The sequence below is a fragment of the Coregonus clupeaformis genome, chromosome 40, assembly GCF_020615455.1.
Source record: "Coregonus clupeaformis isolate EN_2021a chromosome 40, ASM2061545v1, whole genome shotgun sequence".
Classification (NCBI taxonomy): Eukaryota; Metazoa; Chordata; class Actinopteri; order Salmoniformes; family Salmonidae; genus Coregonus; species Coregonus clupeaformis.
In genome coordinates this window covers 12,264,866-12,287,017 of record NC_059231.1, presented here as the reverse complement: position 1 = coordinate 12,287,017, position 22,152 = coordinate 12,264,866, and the positions used below count along the sequence as shown (strand labels likewise).

Here is a 22,152-nt window from a genome sequence, read left to right as displayed (position 1 = left end):
AGAACTAGTCTTCACCCAAAACATGTGTTCCTATTGAAGGGCTATGATCTCAAAGTCTGCCCAACTATGTTGCATAAATTCTAGATGTCCATATAAACAGTTATACATGTAAATTATAAATAATGTGTGATACAAAAAACCTTAAATAATACATACAGAAAAAGAGATACATTCAATACAATCTTGGAAAAATAAATAAGACGCTTCAAATATAGCAAACAGACACCTTAGAGTTTTTTTTTTCTCTCTATAAAAACCATCCCTATAAAGATGGGTAACTACTGTCAGATTTACAGGACTTACCTTCAAGTAATGTTACGACATGTTCTGTCCCCGTTCTGCGCATTGCACTTCAGAAAACGAACAACAGACAAAACGGTCTCCCCTGCGCATCGTCAACAGTCAAGAAAAATGGACCGCAGCTATTCTTAGAAAATAATTATTACACAATAGCATTAATAGTAATATCAATAATAACACTGGGTAATACATTATTCACTTTTAGTGTAATCATATAAATGACTTTAGACTAGTGAGGTAATAAAAGAGACTAACAGAACTTGGGCACACAGACGGAATCCTCACATTTTACAAATGCGTTAGTTTAGAGGCTTCCTGAATCCTTCCCTGAGACGCATGGTGAGAGCTGAGGTCTGTATATGTAGGATGGGGGTCACAGGGTCCATGGTGGTGGTGGTTGCCTGGAATCTGAGCGGCACAGCTGTAGTCCACGCTGGCGGATGAGGGATGGGGGAGATGGCCAAGGTTGAACATGGGACCCGAGGCTGGCATGGAATCAACGAAATGTCCCCCAACGTACACCGGACTGCCTTGCAAATTAGCGTTGGCAAAGCCACCATTGCCTTGCATGCTGTGGTGCTCGTATTCGGAGCCCGGATACCTTTTCTGTTGCGGTATGCAGCCACCTAATGGTGCGGTGTACGCAGCCAAGCCGTACATGTTTTGCTGTGGTTTGGCGAATGAAGGGGGCGACGGCGCGTCATAGCTGAGACAATTTACATTGACAGAATATCCTATGTGATTTGGGCCACTTAATGGTGGGCTTCTGTCCGGGGAGTGTCCGATGGGAGAGTGCATTATCCCCTTAGCCTTCTGGTCCTTTTTGTACTTCATCCTTCTGTTTTGAAACCAGATCTTTATTTGGCGCTCAGTGAGATTCAATAAATTTGCCATCTCCACTCGTCGGGGACGACACAGGTACCGGTTGAAATGGAACTCCTTCTCAAGTTCTACAAGTTGTGAACTGGTGTAGGCCGTTCGGACCCGTTTGGCGGCTGGACCAGGTGGGCTTTTTTCATCGCAGGACTCACCTGAAAAGACATAGTAAACACCATAAGTCTTTGTGTATTATGAATGATTTCTCATAGGCCTCCTTAGCTGCCTAAAATGACCCCTGCCTTTTTACGTACGCATACGCACCACCATGTCCAGACGAATCATGCTAAAACACACGCACACACACTGTACCTTCTGCGGTTGAGCAATTGTTGTTGTTGTTGTTGCTTTTCTGTTTGGCGTTCGATCGCGTCTCCTTCATCCATGGGAATATTTGTTTGTTAGTGACTGGGGTGGCAGTATTAGAAGCATTGTTTGAGGGAGATTTCTTCTTCTGAGATGAAGTGTTGCTGGAGTTAGGCGAAGATGCCGATAATGGAGGTGCTTGCGGCTGTTCACCAATATTCGGCTGTTGGCTGTTTCCTTGGCTGCTACTGGGTCTCGTGCAGTTGCCATTCATGTTACTGTCTTTATGATTTAGTGGCCGTACAGTTGGGGTTTGTATTGGACAAACTGGACCCTGATAATCACTCTCAAGGTTAGAGGTGGGGTAGGGCTGATGACTGGGGCCATAACTATATGACTCGGATTTGGGGTAAGAGTAACTTCCAAAGACTCCAGAATTATCGTAGAAAGTAGCTTTCTGCATTGTGAGGATTCAAACCAAGAAGGCCCAACGCAGCCCTATCCAATGGTATGGGTGTTCTTCTATCACGTGATTGGTGTTTCCCACCGCGTCAGTGTTCTTCGACCTAGGAAGAGAACAGTTGTTATGCTCATCATGCAGGCAATATGAATTGAACATGTAGTAAACCAATACTCAATCATGACTGAGTATACACTATACTCTGAGTTGAAAAATAACCTTTCATCAATAACCTATTGATCATTTTCATTATATTCCTGAAGTCTGTTTTATTTTTTATTTTTTGCATTTGTTTCAATATAACTCCATGGAATATTACAAACAAATACAAGTATTTTTGTTCATGTGCTCGTTTATGAAACTGAAAAACTACCAAAATTCTGTTTTGTAATATTTATTTCTTCACTCTCCAAACTTTGCTTTCCTGAACTATCAAATCATCAATAGCCCCTCTCAACCTCTCACTTTCGAACCATTTGGCATGTTTGGCACAAACTAGTTAAAGTTTAACTTGTGCCAAAAGATCAAAAGATTTTCTTCTTGAATTACTTGAGAAAAGGAGCTGAATCAGCATGGTGACTCACACAATATCCCTTTCTGTTCCCAATCACAATACCCCACAAACCACCATCAGCTCGTATTGTTTAACAGACCAGCATGTTCCAGAACTGCTCTCGATGTAGAATTCACCATTTATTTCAAAATCACATTTATAAAATAAATCTTTTTTTTTTAACATATGAATCTCGTTCATATGTTTTGTTTATTTGTTGGTAACATCTCACACTCATGACTTTTCTATTTTTAATGCCACTTCAGAGGTAACCTTATTCAAATAGCAATTAATCAACCATTACATTATTTTCGAAAATATTATCACGATGCATGTGTCCTAAGGGGGGTTATGATGCTAAATTAAGTGACTTCCTCTCTCCCTGTTTTCTCACCGACATATTGGGGTGGTCGGAATGGGTGAGTTCCCTATATGCTAATGATGTACGTGTATAACAAATGCTCCTAAATTCAGGCACCCTGACGTAGTCTGCAATCAGTAAGCCTATATTTAGTTTAGAGTTAGCAATCATCTACCAGAGCCTAAACTAGGATACAAACATATTGTATTCTATTCAACATATCGTGCTACTTTTGGAAACAATTTGGAATTCTAGGCTTGAAATAAGTAACACACTGAATGGCCAAGGCATGAATGGAGGCGAACTGATACTGTAAGCAGCCTGCATGTCCGCGCCGTGCATATCAATGCACCTGTCATGGTGGACCGCAGCAAAGGGTATAAGTGCAAATGTTATGGTCGTAAACGCCTTAGAGAGGAACGAAAAGAAAAACACTCACCAAGACATGCCACCCACAGAAGTATAAAACTCGAAGCGTAGGAGGAAGACAAGCTAAAGAATTCCATACTCCGGAAGTTCTGCAGCAATAATACAGAGGCCGTTTGTGTAAATCAAGCCTCTACATTCTACATTGCTGCAACTACGCTCTCGCAAACGCACGTTTGAAACCGCAGAAAATAAAGGAATCATTTGGTTTATAAAAGGGACCATCGCCGTTGACGCAAAGGTGGACGTATTCCTGTTTGAAATTCGTATTGAGGAGGTGATGGGATGACCGGTAGAATTCTGTTTTGATTTTAAAATGTTAATTCTGAATGATGTGCCCACTGGACACAGTCGTCAATTCAACATCTATTCCACATTGGTTCAACGTAATTTCATTGACATGATGTGGAAACAACCAGTATGTGCCCAGTGGGTAACCTAGCTATCTTTCATAACCAACTATATAGTAGTGTACGTGGATATGTTCCCTAATTAGGTTTATATGTTCTGCTTAAACAAAGAGATTATGTTCTGTTGCATCTGGACTTACTCTGCATTCTTGCATGTCAACATGATGAACCTTCTTCAACGTATAAAATGACTAAGTGCATGTTTTAAACGAGCCTCTGGTTGGCTAGGCTATAGGCCTACAATTGCAAGGGAAACTGAAAATGCTAAACTGGCGAATTGAGTTAAAAGTTTGCCATTCACAATCTAGATAATCGTTTTCTTTTGTTTTTTTTTAAGGCCCTATTAAAAACTATTTTTGAGAATAAATAAAAAATGGTACGCTTAGGCCTATATGGACGGGCAGTGTTGTTTGGCGCGTTCATTTGAAAACATTAATATGTCATGGGTGTTGGTTAAATAAATGCTGCTCACCGTATTTTATGCAGATCAGTGTTGTATTGTTCTTCACGTGCTCATCATTACATCCACCATGACCTGAAAGAGAAAATAATCCATGGGTTTCAACCGCTTTAGCCCCACCATTCCTTCATTTAACTGGAAGAAAACAATGGGATTACTGTAGGGTTATCATTTCATATCACAAATGATGGCACCATTTATATAGATGTTTTGTTGAAATGATATTGTACTGATTTGCTTTTGTTTACAGTGAGATTTTCATGAAAACAGAATCTGATATAGCACCATAATTAACTTCTACGAACATGTATCTATTCTAATCGTTATAACAGGATACACGAGAAAAAAAAATGGGACAATTCAGAAACCACAAATTCGAACACATTATTATTTTAATTATAATGGATTTAAACTGAACATTTAGTGCAATGGTGGAGAGAAAACAAATCTTACAATGAAGATTCTATAGAAAGATGAGCTGGCCAAAATATTTAGCAGTCATAAGGCTTTTGGCTGACCTTTGGCTCGTTCATCAATAACTCATAGATTAATGAACAACGAGCGGAAGGGGTTCAAGAAAGTCACAATGAAATCCTAACCACCGAAGTTTTCACCAGTGTTTTAAAGCTGAAACACAGCCTGGCGATGGGACACATGGCCACAATTGTAAGAGATAAACGTCAGAATAAGAAACTAGTATGTAGGCTAGCCTACTTGATGTAAGTTTGAACTCTGCTTTACTCATCTAGCCTAACAGAATATGCTTTGAGGTTATTTTCTGTCGGCAAAGAGCTAATCGTCTCATTTGATTTATAGCCTAGTGTTTCTTAGAAATATTTAAAACTCCGAAATATTGCTGAAGTCGAAGTCGATATGTTTTGAGTGGATTTGAAAGTGTATTGTTAGGATATATTGTTACTACTCTGGCCAGACACGATCCTCTTTTGAGACGACAGTGTTTCTCGCCAACGCATTGCTACGGTAAGTTTGGTATATACAATGGGCTGCTACAAGAATCGTCGTCGAAAATTGCACTTAAATCTGCTGTCCTTTTCATCCTTAGTTTTGTGTCCATTGTACGCTTTTGATATGAAGTTGACTTCAAAGTTGTTGTTATTACTTTAGAAATCGAAGGGACAAATAATATAACTTTTGCGCATCCCTGGGCTGGGAAGCATGGGAGGATATAATTAATTAATTGTTCATACTTAAAACATTTTATAAAGCTAAGGCCTACAGCTTTTAGAAGCTTGTTAATTTGGCTATGTTTAAGACGAATTTTGGGATAAATCCTCCGAATTATTGAATGTGTTCTTCTTGTTATTCATTTGATTCTTATCGCTAGTTTGGCAGCTTCTTATAGCTTCTATGAAAAGATGTCGTCACTAGACGCATATCCTAAACATAAGCTTATTTCACAAACCTTTACTTGGACTAAATTTGTTTTAATTCAGTATAGTCAGAAAATTATTAGTTACAATCATTCATATATTACTTGAAAATATATCACAGTCAATAACATACAAGGGAACAATAGCCTATTATTTAGATCTATTCCTAATTCATATTTGATTCCCACAGGCCTATAATTTTGTATATCTTTTTTTATTTTGAATTATCCAATAACTTCACAAAGGGATAATGTAGCCTATAAGCAAAAATGAGTGCAGAACATCAATTAAAATAGTTTTAAATAGCCTATATATCTAAATGAAAATGCGCCTCTATATTTTTGGTCTTATTTACAAATAGAGAAATCCTGAAAATATTTCTCAAATCTAAATTAAAATGATTTAATCCATTATTATTTACATTCGCAGGTTAACAAATCCATATTGCTGAAACCACATAAATCATGTCCAACATCACTGTGATGATAAGACAAATTAATGTGATTTACGATCTAACAATCTAGAAGTCAGAATGAAATGCCTATTTTTCCTTCTCTTTCGGTCAGTTTTCATGTAACTGCAAAAGCAGCTGAAAACCGATTGTCAAAATACATCCATCCAAACTAGCCTTCGAAAGTGGTTTCTCACAAAATTGTGTCTTAAAATCGTATCTCAGGTCCATAAGACGAAGGCTATCTGCGTAGTTACCGACAAGATCCCCTCTGAATGGAATAAATCATATTTATTCTCTCGTGTTGTGTAAAGCCATGGTTAAAGGTTGCATTTTGCCATGCAATTGCTTACCTGTGAATCAATGCATCATATACTCGTGCTTCTTAGTCTCAATTCCTTTCCCTGCTGTCTCTAGAATATATCCTTCACCCTTTGTCTGTAGACAATACTGTCCTAAACCTGATCTTGCGGTTTTTCAGACATTTCCATATACCAATGCAGACAGTATTCCCGATAGAATGGAAAGACTCATATTCAACTACCAATAAAAAAAACGAAGAAGGTATCCTTATTCCACCCAAAAAAATTCGGCCAATCAATCTCCTATTGAAAAATACAGGTTTTCAGACACAGTCACAGAATTGAAGCTAACATTAGGATTTTTGTGTTTCGGAAAACCTTTATGATGACAAATAAAGGCACTGCCTTAAAATACAAGCATATTTGTTCACGTGATCGAGATGGCAGATTGTTCTGATTGAGGCTGCTTCTTCAACCAAGCCTCAGCTCCCAAACCCATTTTGAAATGGGATAGCGTTTACATTTCCTTATCTGACCTGTGTCCATAGTGAAAATGCTTAACTTGCGATTTGATTTCATTCTGCTGAAGATTTTGTCTTCTTCTCTCCATTGCAAGAAATATAATTTGACTTATTATTTGGTCAGGCTGTACTATACCATTGTAAAGACATTGGTGGTTATTTAGTCATCTTTAAGATATAATATTAAGCTTTACATTTGTCTTTGTTTACCTGATTACAAAGCCTCTAACCCCAATAAATGTCGTTTTGAGAATCCTACTCAAATGTAGTTCTGAACAGAATTTCGGATACAACATTTCACATTTGGATTTGTCCATCGATGCATTATTGGTACACTTGACAACTATAATCATACTGTTTTCACAATTGTTTTAATATACACATTAATTGTATATCTACAATGTGATATTAGGTTGAGTGAGATGTGCATTTTATAATGTTATGAAATCCATGAACCAATATTAATGCATGAGAAAAAGGCGTCTGGAATTGTATTCAAATAAACCCATTTGGAAACCCTTTTGTCTGCTGTGTGTCTGCTGTGCTATCTTCTCATGCTGTTCAGCCGCACGGTAGCCTACATTTGAGCATCAACACAAACAACGGAAATAGTATTTTCTTTTTCAGCCACTGTTTTCGATGTAAATAGAAAAACGCCTTTAAAATGACAATCAGTGAGATCAAAAATCAATTGGAAGATGGAGATTTAAAGCCATAAAAGACAGCGGGGAAGCTGGCGGAGAGGCTGAGGAAAGGTTGCAGGACTACTAGCGTCGCAGCATATGTTCATGGGTAATAAAAGGGAAAGATTTACAGTGCGCGCCCGGGCCCCCAACAGCCTCGCACCCTTTCAGGAATTAGCGAGAATGATTTACAACGAGGCAGATAACTGTCCACCTGCTCAAAGACAACTTCTACTGTGAGCAGAAATACATTTCGAATTATGCCCCATCAACAATAAAAAATGTTAACAATGGGGCGTCATCTCAGTTGAATCTAAAGAGAGATATTCTTACAATAATGTTTCCGATTTGTGTTTTTTGCCATAACGCATGTAGCTGGAGTGTTATCCAAATAATATAGTAAGATGTTGTATTATAACATATTGCACTTGTACCACTTTGAAATGTTTTTCAACTTAGCACTCTGTTTACATTTTGTAACAGGCAATTTGGTGTAAACCAATGACTGCATTGCTCTCTTTAGGAATATTATAAATCACAGAGGCCCTAGCATACAGCCTTCAAGAACGAAATAGAACTTCCCAACAGTGCTGCATTCATTATGCCCGCACATTCATGAATACAACGATTTCACACAGAAGGTGACTGAAAATATTTCAATTTTGTTTCTACCTGCTATGAAACATAACAAGGATGCTAGTTTTCAAATATTGCCACTTTATAATATTGGCATTGTCCTCTTGGTTTATTTCTTCCCCAAAAGCAAAGCATTAACGAGCCATAAGTTCAGCCTGTCCAACGCACACGCATCAAAGGGCGCTATTTATCAAATATCTGACAGTTATGGTCATTTACCATCTTACAACAAAAAAAAACGAAGCAAAAATATTTACCTACCAAGCTTCCATTGGTTGAGATGCTGTGTTAAAGTGCTGGCTACAGATGCGTTGAGTATCGGAGCGTTTGGATATTATTTTCTTGGGGATCTCTTCAGTTTTCATGTCTGATAGAGTCCTCGCGATTAATGACGACGCTGTGTTTCTAGGGGATGTGATGCATGAATTATTTAGAAAATCACGTGGTCAGAAATAGAGCGAGGAGCGGTATATTCTCTGAATTACATCTTCGAATGCAGACAGCAGTTTAATACATTTTAAGGGGCTGTCTCGCTTGGCGAAGACAGTTTCTGCGAACAGCTGGAAATCAAATATGGCCGTTTGAAAGCCATTGTGAGCGCAGCAATGGTGTATTCCATATTCTGTGTAGTCATTGAAAATGGCACTGCCTATGGCTCTCATTTATTTATTTCAGACATGTAGGTCAATGCACACTGCACATGGTAGGGCAGGTACCGACATATGATTGCTTTTCTCAAAGGCATTTTATCATTATTCCCATGGTCATGTCGGTGAACTATGGAAACACAATTTACATGTTGACATGCCTCATAGGTCCACTGTGGAAAATAAACATGGGAATATGATATTCAGCAATCCATGATGGTAGTCTTAGAACTGCACACGTATTACAACATGGTTTACATGTAGAACTGATGTTTATGATTGTATCATTTTTTTTTGTCAGAGTTCATTTGGTGCGGTGTTCTTTCTTTTTCTATGACATGACACTGCACGTGCATATTGCTTGTACACTACAATCTATGTAGTGGCAAACTGAACATGAATAGGTTACAGTGTAATGGCCTGATGAGAGCGACACGAAGATTATAAAGGAGCACGCGCAAACGTGAAGATACATGCGCTCACGCGCGTGCACTCACACAAACACACATCACACACACACACACACACAGACACAGACAAACACAGAGAGAAGCAGACAAGCATTCAAATGAACAGATTTTAATCCAAGCATGATCACAAATATAATCACACTGAGCGTACGAGTTTGCTAACATTTCCTTGACTGGTTTGGATAGGACCACATTCAAATACCTGAAACCTATGGCACTGACTAACATTGGTGTGGCTAAGCGGACATTTGATGATTATTGCTTTAAATTAGATTTTATCTTGAGTCACATTACGTAATTTAACAATGCCATATTATTATTTTTTCAAACAAGCACATAAAGTTTAAAAAATATATATCTCAATCTGTGAGATGTGTCCGAACCCAACCACAGGCTAAATCCTACTTGAGGTACCCAGGCGTAACCTTTGTGTGAATCATGCATTGATGGCAATAAGAGACGTTTGTAAAGCATGAACCTCTGAATACTTGATACAGAAATATATTGACAAACGTGAGTGCGCTCTGAGTCACCATAATACATATCAAGTAACAATCTCTATTTTTCCATTAAAGTTTTGCACGTATATACACAGACAAAGAAGCAGGTACACAAATAAAGACAGCGAGGATTGCATATTAACATGGCGAGACATACAACCAGTACCATTTGAGGTACTTCTGGCAGAATAAATATAGGCTTTAAAACGTGGCATGTTTAACCAGGTTATATAAGCGTTCCATATTCTATAGCAAACCAATACTAAAGTAGAAAAAGTCTCAATGCGAATAGCGCCTGTGGGAGACAAAGGGTGAGAGAAGAAGGCTGTAGGTCCAACGGGTCAAGGGTTTCGAGGTCACTCCTCGCGGCTGAAATGTGTCTAAGGCGATAGAAACACTGTCCTCTGGGTGAACCTGCCTCTGGAGCTTTTTTTTTTTGTTGTTGTCGAACTTCAGTTGAAATACCTTTTCAACTTCTCATCGTGAAGACTTCAGAGGGAAGACATCTTCGCAATGCAAAGATGTCTTCCCTTTTTGTCACGAGGACAATGATAGGACTATTAAGAATATCTGTCTTGAAACGTGTGACATGAGTGTCTGTGTGGCTAGGTTTGGTATAAATGAATGCCATAGGTAGATTTTAACACTGCATTTTAACATTGCATAAGAAAACGTGAGACCATGCTAATAATCCACAACAGTTTTAAACAGATTTCATACAATAAAACGTTCGTTGCTCAAATATGTTTAGAACTGTTGTGGGGTTTAAGAAAATGTACAAATATTTAATTAAATAAATATCCATAATGAAATTTAAACACTCTATATTACAAATGTTGTAGATAAGAAAAGGGAAACATAGGTTAGCACACGTCTTTACATCCCCCAACGTCCTTAACATTGAATATATACGTTTAATAGTGTTCTGTTTGATTTGGATCAAAATGAAAAAAAATAGTGAAGCATCTATAAAAAATATAAATTCGATGCAAAGAACAAGGGAAACTCATGAAAGAGTTTCAGACGCCATATGTGAGACCCTCTTTAAATGTACACTGTTTACAAAGATGTCAAGAGAGATTTATAACCGAATAAGGGCCCTGGGAAGAGTCTGCACACAGGAATGTCTTGTTTCTTATAGAATTGAACGCAATTTTAAAACCTTTATTGTATAAAAGTTTTTAAAAAACGTTAACAGAATAATTCAACCAGTTAGCACCCATAAATACGAGTTCTTTAAGCTAGCCTATATTAAAGTAACAAATATTGTCACTTGTCTGAAAATAATGTATAGATCAACTGATGCTGCAATTACCATTTTCTTTTTAGCAATCATATGAATCAAATATTGTTTGTTTTAAAAGTTCGATTTCATCACAAGACAATTTCTAATTAAAGTGTGTGTACAAAAGCTTCACACCCTTTTTAAATAAATATATAAATGTTCATGCCTTACTCTGACTTTTGTGGTGCACGTGAGAAGAGTAACACTATAGAATCAGCAAGAGGGGTATAATCAGAAAACATCTTTAACAAGCTTTTGTCCGAAGGGAAAGTTTTCGTTCGATCTGCTGTACCTCCTCGAAGCATGTTAAGCATTTAGTGACGCACGCCTATCAGATCAGTTACAATGTTGGAAGTTGACTAAATTCAGTGAGCCAACAACAACACATCGAGGGTCCTTCTGACTGTACCTGCAATGTATAACTATTGCACGTTAAATCACAATGACCAAAATGTCATGTTTTGAGACCATGCAAAGTCAAATGGATAATATAGTCGGTTATATACACAGTTCATGGAACAGTCAAAGCTTCCCATCTTAGAACGTTGTGACATCAGCCTGGTTATCCTTCTGGATACTTTGTAAATGTTGGCTGCAAAGCCGATGCAGATCTTCCCTTTGTGTTCGGTAGTTTGTGGTCTTTTTTCCATTTCATTCTTCTGTTTTGAAACCAGATTTTGATCTGACGCTCGGAGAGAACGAGTGTATGGGCAATCTCTATGCGACGCCGCCTGGTCAGATATCTGTTAAAATGAAATTCCTTTTCTAGTTCCAAAACCTGCTGTCTTGTATATGCTGTCCGAGACCGTTTGGGTTCAGGTCCTGTGTAATCCGGGTTTACTGTGAGAAACAAAATACCAATGTGAGCAAATTAAGTCCCAGTTAAATCAAAACAACAGCCCTTCACGGGACGCTCCAAACTTCTAGCTAAAACAAAACAATGAACACTCGATCCAGACATGAAATTGAACGAAACTATGACCAAACTTTCATGCAATTAGGTCTAATTTCAACCTCTTCCTTCAAGTATTGTCACAATCAAATGCACCATAGTCATAGGCCAGTGGACTTCAAGAGCTCTGATACGGTCAGATAGCCAGCGGCCTATTTCCTGAGCAATAAACATTTATTGCTGGTGTAACTGACAGCCTCTTCAAAGCAGTCCATAAATATTTCACGCAATGAATTTAGGGTGGCTCAAATCCTGGACCTCAACTTGTCCCAAAGAGACGTGGAGAGGAAAGAGTGCATCTTACCCGTAGTAACGTGGTGTTTCTTCATCCAGGGGTAAACTACTGCAGGCTGCTTGGCTTGTATCCCGTTTTGGTTCTTTGTGTTTTGTTGCTGTCCACAAGTCCGGGGTCCAGTCACTTGGACTGGGGGACACGGTTCGGTCTGGGCGGTAAAAGTGCTAGGCTGGCTGTCTCGCCCCTGCACATGACCCCGCGGCTGCACTGTAGAACACTGCACAGCGGTACAACTGAAGGGCTGCTCGGTGTAGTTTGACCGTGGATAGATTCCTGGATGCTGCAAATCTGGGTCCTGCGATGGACCGTAGTAGTCTCTCCCCTGCTCATGTATATAGCTATTTTGCGAATATTCCTCACAAGGGGGAAATTGTGGGTCCACATACTTAGAGTTCACCATATACGAACTCATGGCCATTAATTTATGAAGGTAGAAAATACAAATTTTTCTCGAGTTGTCTTTTTTCCACCAACATAAAGCCCTCCTACTTGCTGTCAACTGAATAAAGTTAGGGAACCATGTGACCAGTTTGGCCAATGGCGGTAAAGCTATTCCATTAACGGGTAGGGCCTACATATACATACCTATAGCAGCAATTTCCACTAACTTCAAAAACACCTAAATGATGTTGAATAAAACCGCATATTTAACCATTTGCAATTTTAGGATCGACAATGTAATCCCTATATTGAAAAATAAGATGTTATATGTAACATTTTAACTACATAATGTCCATATCTAAATATCAATCCTGATCATCTAACTAACAGTCAATGGGAAATAATCTGAATGGAATAAATACAACGTTTGGGTATATACGGACATTTAGATGGTTTTGTGCAATAATATGGTTAACATGCTTAAACTTCTACAATACTAAATCAAACTAAAGCCCGTGAGTCTGACAGATAAACAAACAAAAGATATAAAACGTCTAGCGGGCACAAAAAGACGGGAATAAAGCCTGGGGACAATTGATGGGGACTGTCTTTGTCAAGAAGGGGTCATCCAAAAGTTACAAGAATCTCATCATTTCATCTACCCTATCCCTTTCAAAACTACTGAAAAGAGCCTCGTGGCAACGAACCAATGCCAAACAATCAATAATTAAATGATTGAAATGTTAAAACTAATGAAAACGTAGAAAAAAATGCATTACTTTGAAGCCATGTTCAAATTTGTTTAGATTTCAGTCTGGTATGATAACTTTTATTATGGCGAGTTATGTTCACTATCAAAACGAGAAGGACTGTTTGGCTTTAATGATAGGTGTACTGGCCAAACATTGACACGTGCAAAGGTTTCTTATGTTATGTCTATACATCAAGGTAAATCATCAAATTAAAATGACACGTGACACTGTAAAGAGCATATTACTTAAAAATGTACTCTCACACAATGGTATTATAACATAAGATATGATTTTAAATCACCCTAAGACTCAACAGCTGGAACAATACAGCAATCAAACGAGGAGCATGCCATCATTCAGTTTCGTAAATTGTTACGAAGAATGATTTAAAAAAACATCTGTAAAAGTAGACAAGTAACTCGACGTTTTTGCATCGACCATATACTCCCCTAGAATCGAATCTGTGACCGTTGTTTTATCACACAAATTCGGTTCTACAGGGTATATATAGACGACGGAATAGAGGGGTCCCATAATTTCTTTCAATTCAACAAAAGTCCAGCCATAAGATTCTCAAAAAGACCAAATAAAAAGCCTATTCCTTCGCCATACACTTACTATTGACAACTGTAAACAATGGAAGTGTATGAACGTTCTAAATAAGTTTGAATGATTTCCATCAAAATCACAGCGCCTGATTAATCCGATAATTGGCATAGGCTAATTCATCATCATGAAGGTGAACAATTATGTTCCATTGTATTCTAAATCAAGTTCACAGCCTCCAAAATCATTCATTACTTTTAATACACGCTATGTATTGGTTAGAGGTATAGGTACACAACATAGGTAATTCACAACTGATAGACTACCGATACTCACGTTAGAGGCGTTCCATGAAAAACTTTTTTTTGTTGTTAAAGGTTACCAGCCTGTGCTCTATACACTGTCCGAAGTTTGGATATTGAGTGGACCCATAAGACAAAAGACTAAAGGCCACGAGGTCAAACTAAATAATTTACAAACATATCAAAAAGTTTAAATATTTTTTCTTTGCCGACAGCTCAAAGAGTACAAAAGTGCACGAATCCGAAATGACCCTTCATTTGACCGCCTTATTTTATATCCTTCGGTCCAAATTCTTGGGAATATGCCGGAAGACGCATCCTTATACTCTCCAAATGATATGCCTATTTCATGTTTTGTTACTGGACAATTTCTGTAGTCTAATTTCGGTACTATAATTTTGGTAGTTTAAGAATAAAGGCTATAGGCCTAACGTTTTACAACAAATTGGACACTTTACAAGTCTAAATAACGTTAAGACAGTTAAAGGTTTTAAGTACATTTTCTGAATTCTCGTTAATTGGAAAAATATGAGTCACACACTTGTAATTACATCACCACATTTTAATATTTGTTAGACAGCTTGACCTTCACCTTACCCTGAGACTTGTTCAGGCTGGTCAAAGCCGAGATAGGCTAGGCTACTGATGAACAAAAGAATGAAAAAGTCAGCTCTTTTCTTTATCCTTCATTTGAACCAAGAATGAACCCACTTGCTATGTTCTCTGATGATAAAAAAAAAAAGTATTATACAACTGTTAATAGGTAATAGTTCTGATTTCAAGTACCTATGTCATTAAAGCCAAATTGTGTGCCAAATCGTAATCGACAACATGTATCATTTATGGTTTTAAGAAACATGAAAAATCGGTATTTTTTCTGAAATCTAATTTGTGGGCTATTTATTATAAATAAAGAGTCAATAAAGCTACATTCAATCCTAGACTAGTGAAATTATTTCAGCAGTGCAATTCTCAATGTAATACAAATACAACCTCAATACGATATAGCCTGTCAGTTGTAGGCCTATAAGTCGAACCCGAAAAAATAGACACATTTTCCTTTACATTGGTAAAAAATTAACAATAAAAGGCCAATGCCTAATGTGGGGGAGTTTATAAAACAATTCTGATTCATGCATGTTGTCATTGCCTAATGTTGCCTCGTGTAAATGTGTCTGTATATTGGATAACAAACAAAATAATCTACATCCCTTCCAATGTCATCACATCACTTCCTGCATAACATCACAATGTAGGCCTATACAAACACCCTGATATGGGTCAATTGAAGATATTACAAGGACTTTTGATTGGATAATATTCTGTACTAGGGGGCGTGATAGAGCATGGCTATATAAAAAAATAAATATTGTCGGGGTATTAAGATTAAACAGGCCTGATGTGTATTTAACTTAATTAATATATTGTTATAACAAGGCCTATGTCTCCAAAACGTCATTTAACGAAATGCTAATAGCTGTAAAGGCCATTGAGTCTGTGACAACAACAGGTTGATATTTTTCCCTCCAAAGTCTAAACTCGCCAGCCAACAGCTCATAGACTTCAGATCCCCACAAGCCTATTCGCCATTGTCATTCAAATAAGTGTGCGTATTGCAGGCAAATAAAAATGCTACAGGTTTTAATAAACCATCACGCAATATTAGCCTAGGATATACGAAGCAAAATCGAATATACCTAGGCATATAGGCTACAATATTAGGCTATCAGCCATTTTCCAAAACGCATTGTTTCGCTAACGACTGATTTGAACGACTATTGGTCATCTCCGCAGTAAACAACTAGGTATTGACACATTCAAACACATTCTGTTTTCCGTACATCCTGGCCCATGCGAAATACACATCCACTACCGTGGTTAAAGTTCTGTCTTCCGACGCAGGCAAACAACTCTACAGGCGACAGACATGTATACCTGATGACATCAGCATGCGCACGCACTAGTTTTAGTAACCTATCAAATGATAAAACAGCTTACCGCAAAGTCCACCGCGATGCATCGAATAGGAAAACGTATCCATGTTCAGACAAAACCAGACGTTCATATTTCCTTCCACCGAGTCAATGCTCTATTCCAAGCCATCTGCACGACCTTACTAATACACAAGGAGAAATATATTTCGGCTTGTCAACTCACAGGCCATAAAACAAAGTTTAATGACATCACGTGTTCCCCGACAGCCATTCATGACACAGCACTGGTGCCATAAATAACCGTCAAAGTTGCACTTATTCAATAACGACGATTACTCTAATGCCATATAAAATATGCACACAAAAAAAGAAAAAAGATATGGAATGCCATGTGTTTCTTTTCATACGTATATGTATTTTTAGGTCAATATAAGACATTACAAAAGTCTAACAAACTAATATGTTATAGCACTACATCCACCGATACCTTTTTACTCTTGGCTTGTTTCCCCATAAACGCCTCTCTAACGTAGTCTACACAGATATGTGGGTGTTTCCCTCAACGTTTCATTTCTGTAAAGTTTAATAAAAGATGCCCTGTTGGCTTGGGGTGAATCAGAAGCACACATGATAACTTCCCAATGGGCACACACTGGTTGAATCAACGTTTTTTCCACGTAATTTCAATGAAATTACTTGAACCAACGTGGAATAGACTACTCAGATTCAGCTTCCATGTTAAATTGTCTCTCTCTAGGCACTTATATCGCCAAAATATAATGATAGAGAGATTTATCAAGGACGGCAGGTAGCTTAGTGGGTAAGAGCGTTGTGCCAGTATCCGAAAGGTCGCTGGTTCTAATCCCCGAGCCGACTAGGTGAAAAATCTGTCGATGTGCCCTTAAGCAAGGCACTTAACCCTAATTGCTCTGGATAAGAGCGTCTGCTAAATGACTAAAATGTAATGTATCAACAATGCTTCAATGAAACGTTATAACCATCGAATGCATCACATGCATTGATGTAGGCCAGTATCATAACTCCTCCCACTGGGCACTGATGTCAGTTCAACGTCTATTTTTGGTTGAGTTGTCAACTAAAGTGAAATCAACCAAAAATGTCACCCTGTCATTCGATTTAGGTATAAAGTTGGGTGAAAAAAATACGAAATTCCCTATGTTGATGAATTTTTGCAAATCCAATCAGTTTTCCATGTTGATTCTACGTCATCACATTTGAACGTTTTAGTTGAAATGATGTGTAAACAACGTTTTGTCCAGTGGGTTACCTCTCTTTATAAACTATACCCTCTAAAAAAAGAGAGAGTTTGGTTATACTCCACCTACATCTTGATATTTCGATTCAGAAACCACTTATTTTCAATGTCTAAAGCATAATACGCATCAGTTGGTCATGTTCCAATCATATATTCCAGTTCAGTGACATGTAAGGTAAACGATGCGGGAAAAGAACCAAGGGATCACTGACTGTTGTGCAACAGCGCCTCTTGCTGGAACATCCTAATAATTTCCCTTTTTCAACATTTTCAGTTTTTTTTCCCCAATCCCTAAAGCGCATAGCGAACTTGTTGCAGCTGGATTTTAGCGACCATTTGCATGTCATAATATATTGTATGTGTATAAATGGTTGGCCTTGTATGCAGTTCAATCTGGAAAGAATCCATAGATGGTCTAGGTTTATTAATAATGCATTCCTTATACAACAGATAGGCTACATGGATTAAAATGCTCCCATTATTTTCAATAATTGTATACTATAGGCTAAACTACCCGGACACTTAAAAATACAATTCGTATGACAGATTTCTTATAGGTTAACTGCTACAAATGCAAAATTAAAAACACTGCAATACAAACACACACCAAACATAACAATAAAGTGAACCGTTTTCTTTGTCTGTTTATTTCTATATAAATGATCTATACGTTTATATACAGTGTAATATTTCATATGGTAAGAGCGAACGAAGGATGAAAGAACTACTCTATATCCATATGTTGGGACGTGAGGTGATTTCCAATCCAGAGCATAGTCTAGAAGTTAATCGAGTAATTTAAATGCTCAGGGTTTTTTCATTCTCATCCGCAGGCCCCACTTTTATAGGCTTCCCTCGTTTCAGGCTTTCTCTCCTTTGCCGCATTGCAGTAAGGCTGTAAATACTTTCACAGCTGCCTGTCAAGCAACAGTGAAATACTGTCTTTGTTCGGTTGCCCTCATCTCAGGCAGCTGAAAAAAAACGATGAAAACTGTTTCTCTGATGGGAAAGCACAACCTCTGCATTTCAGAAAGGTTCACATTATGTTGCATTTTCCCACACTCCTTTGTTTAGTAAAAAAAAAAAAAGGTTTTCGTATGACAAAAATTATTCATTTTCTGAACATCTATATCTGAAAAGACCACATGGAAATTGTTATCTTGTTTAGTTCACCTATATAAGACACCGTGTTGGCATATTATGCTACTAGTATTATCCTATGTAAAGATAAATAACTTTTATTGAATGCAACGATATATTCACACGTTCACAACGTCCCTAATAGAAAGTGGCATTAAAACCAAGACAACATCAGTGACTTCATTAAAAAAAAATCCGTCATGCAGATATTTGTTACCTCGCACAACAGTGATGACATTGAATTCATGCCCCCAAAAGAGGACTAATGAATAGACTTCACTTAGGAAATCTAACATCCTCAAATCATCTGACAGCCAGCTCCACAAAACTCAGCTAGGCTGCTTGTTACTTCAGAGACATTATACAATCATTTATATATATCAAACAATGATAATAATGATGATCACAAACATAGACATACATAACAGACAGAGAGACAGACTCAGACACACTGCCAGACATACTGTTCATACCCACAAACATCGAAAGAACCCAACCCTGCACTTCAAAGTGAGTACAAATACGTTACACTGAAGTCAAGATAAATATGTGTCCTTATAGATGAATCATTTGGGTCGAACTACAATGAACACGTAACATCATTCTCACAGCAAATTACCATTCAGTGTAATGGTAAAATACCATTCGCAGTTTGATGCGTTCAGATTTACATGTAATGTGAATGTAATCGTTAAGAGGTGTCGCCCCATAGTGCATACATACCAGCAGTTTTGCTAATGTTAAACATGTATGTTTTGGCTATAGGCTTTACATGTCATCTCGACTGAAGTTATAATTAGGCTACTGCCCTGGTACAACGAGACAGGATCCAGTAGATCCAGTCAATAAACAAACATTGTAACATGATGTATAATGATATAAAATGCTTACCTAATGCAGGTGGGTAATCCATGTCTTTTCTTGTGGAGAATCTGTGTAAATAATACATGACGTTACAGTTACACTATACAGATGATGAACAGCACAGGCTCTTCTTTCGATGTGGAGTTCGGAATGCACACAGGGAGAACGCTAGCCCTGATACGTCAATTAAATAAGAATAAAGTTATCGAGGACTTGGTATGTTCACACTTTCTTTCGTGCAATAATAAAAGGCTAATGTTGAGAGAGTGTAAGCTGAGCGTTTTGGTTTGGGACGCTTTGGGAGCACAATGCAGACAAAACATCGGTTGGGAAATCAGGAAATGTGCCATGAAGACGTTTGCCTCTTGCACATGACCAGTGGCATCCAATGACAGGCGAAAGAGGCACATAAAAAGTATTGTTACCAAGTTGTAAATTCACCTCTCTCTAGAAGGATTACGACTGCAGCAATTCCCCCTGTTTTTGCGCATAATGGCGGGGGCTATTCCCCATTTCTTCTCAGAAAGCGTTGTCTGAAAATCTCACTTGGAAAGAGAAAGAACAATGCCCCCTGCATCTATAGTTCAAATTTCACATCTTAGATTTTAACCGTAGACAAACCAACTTTGCTAGTTTTTGAATCAGAAGATATGCGCATACTAGAGAATATATTGTTCCTATTATAATAATGTTGCTATTGTCATGTTATTCCAAACGTGTTGAGTAAATGTCGAGCCTGAACATTCCACACAGCTAATAATGAAGGAAATGGGGTGTTATAGACATGATGAAACGGGAATGACTGGACCTAGAGCAGGTCAAGAGGTCAAAATAGGTATTTTTTTGCAAAAACAAGAAGATCAAAAATAATCATGAAAACATTTATTGCAAAAATATAGCGGCACTATGCAATATTTTAACCAGAAATCTGAGACAATCCATGATAATAAACGTTTCGGTATTGGGGAAATACACGTCTTGCGTCGGTCAAAATGTTACATAACAAACATGTAATAACCACATAGATATCTGAAACGAAACATTTTTCAAAGTTGCGAAGGAAAGATAAGAAAATTGTTAGGTCTATACCCCATCGAAAAGGTCAATATTGAATGATTAACATTAGAATATTCAAATTCGATCAGACCTAAACACCGTTTTGAAAATGCAACAAATAGCTACACATAATCAGCCCCAAAATAGAGACATAGTGATGTTTTGAAAATAAACTATTACTTGCTGTAATATTTGAATTGTTTGTATTATTATTTATCCATGTTTTGTTGTTGTATTGTTTGTATATCGTTGAATTGTAAATGTGTGTGACTGTCCTTGTCTATCAGTGTATCAGTGTTGTGGTCCTCTGTAGCTCAATTGGTAGAGCATGGCGCTTGTAACGCCAGGGTAGTGGGTTCGATCCCCGGGACCACCCGTACGTAAAAAATGTATGCACACATGACTGTAAGTCGCTTTGGATAAAAGTGTCTGCTAAATGGCATATTTATTAATTAAATTTTTTGTACTTGTCATGTTTTTTTTGTTTTTTTTGCAGACCCCCGGAAGAATAGCTGCTGCCTCTGCAAAAGCTACTGCGGATCCTAATACACAAACAAATAAGAAAATGGCAATGTTGTGAGTTGGTCTATGTGCTCCGTACGCTGTTCTAGTCCATACCGTTTGGCCAGACCATCATAGCCTACTGTATAGGGAAAAACATAGAAACAGAAAATGCAACATAAACGTATTATTAAAGCAAAACAAACACAGCTCTGTAGTCCAGGGAATCCAGGACTAAGATTTATCAAGACTATTATGCATCATGTCATAAGATCTAAAATATATATATATATATACAGTCCCAGTCAAAAGTTTGGACACACCTACTCATTCCAGGGTTTTTCTTCATTTTTACTATTTTCTACATTGTAGAATAATAGTGAAGACATCAAAACTATGAAATAACACATATGGAATCATGTAGTAGCCAAAAAAGTGTTAAACAAATCAAAATATGTTTGAGATTTGAGATTCTTCAAAGTAGCCTCCCTTTGCCTTGATGACAGCTTTGCACATTCTTGGCATTCTCTCAACCAGCTTCATGAGGTAGTCACCTGTAATGCATTTCAATTAACAGGTGTGCCTTCTTAAAAGTTAATTTGTGGAATTTCTTTCCATCTTAATGCGTTTGAGCCAATCAGTTATGTTGTGACAAGGTAGGGGTGGTATACAGAAGATAGCCCTATTTGGTAAAAGACCAAGTATATTATGGCAAGAACAGCTCAAATAAGCAAAGAGAAACGACAGTCCATCATTACTTTAACACATGAAGGTCAGTCAATACGGAAAATGTCAAGAACTTTGAAATTTTCTTCAAGTGCAGTTGCAAAAACGATCAAGCGCTATGATGAAACTGGCTCTCATGAGGACCGCCACAGGAAAGGAAGACCCAGAGTTACCTCTTCTGCAGAGGATAAGTTCATTAGAGTTAACTGCAGCTCAGATTGCAGCCCAAATAAATGCTTCACAGAGTTCAAGTAACAGACACATCTCAACATCAACTGTTCAGAGGAGACTGCATGAAATGCTGCAAAGAAACCACTACTAAAGGACACCAATAAGAAGACGAGACTTGCTTGGGCCAAGAAACATGAGCAATGGACATTAGACCAGTG

At 37.8% G+C, this 22,152-nt stretch overlaps 1 protein-coding gene and 1 pseudogene across 5 annotated transcripts; both read right to left on the bottom strand.

Annotated features, from left to right (window-relative positions):
* Positions 1-15: 15 nt before the first annotated feature.
* Positions 16-19,825, bottom strand: LOC121554848 (homeobox protein Hox-D3a-like). 5 transcript variants are annotated; one of them, XM_041868545.2, is made up of 5 exons: positions 19,508-19,825; positions 16,265-16,382; positions 4,165-4,227; positions 1,489-2,048; positions 16-1,331 (listed from the first exon to the last, which is right to left on the bottom strand). In XM_041868545.2, the coding sequence occupies exons 4-5, from the start codon at positions 1,943-1,945 to the stop codon at positions 589-591; spliced, it is 1,200 nt and encodes a 399-aa protein (XP_041724479.1). In that variant the 5' UTR covers positions 1,946-2,048; positions 4,165-4,227; positions 16,265-16,382; positions 19,508-19,825; the 3' UTR covers positions 16-588. The 5 variants fall into 5 exon arrangements, with proteins under 5 accessions (XP_041724479.1, XP_041724480.1, XP_041724484.1 ...); XM_041868546.2 differs by lacking the exon at positions 16,265-16,382; XM_041868550.2 differs by lacking the exons at positions 16,265-16,382; positions 19,508-19,825 and adding an exon at positions 8,394-8,531.
* Positions 9,347-13,030, bottom strand: LOC121554849 (annotated as a pseudogene).
* Positions 19,826-22,152: the final 2,327 nt, after the last annotated feature.

What these genes read in the sequence shown, in the direction of transcription:
- LOC121554848 (XM_041868545.2), bottom strand. Translation starts at nt 1,945, where the DNA reads ATGCAGAAAGCTACTTTCTACGATAATTCTGGAGTCTTTGGAAGTTAC. An exon ending in CAATTGCTCAACCGCAGAAG is followed by an intron (nt 1,332 to 1,488) that starts GTACAGTGTGTG and finishes ATGTCTTTTCAG; the next exon opens with GTGAGTCCTGCGATGAAAAA.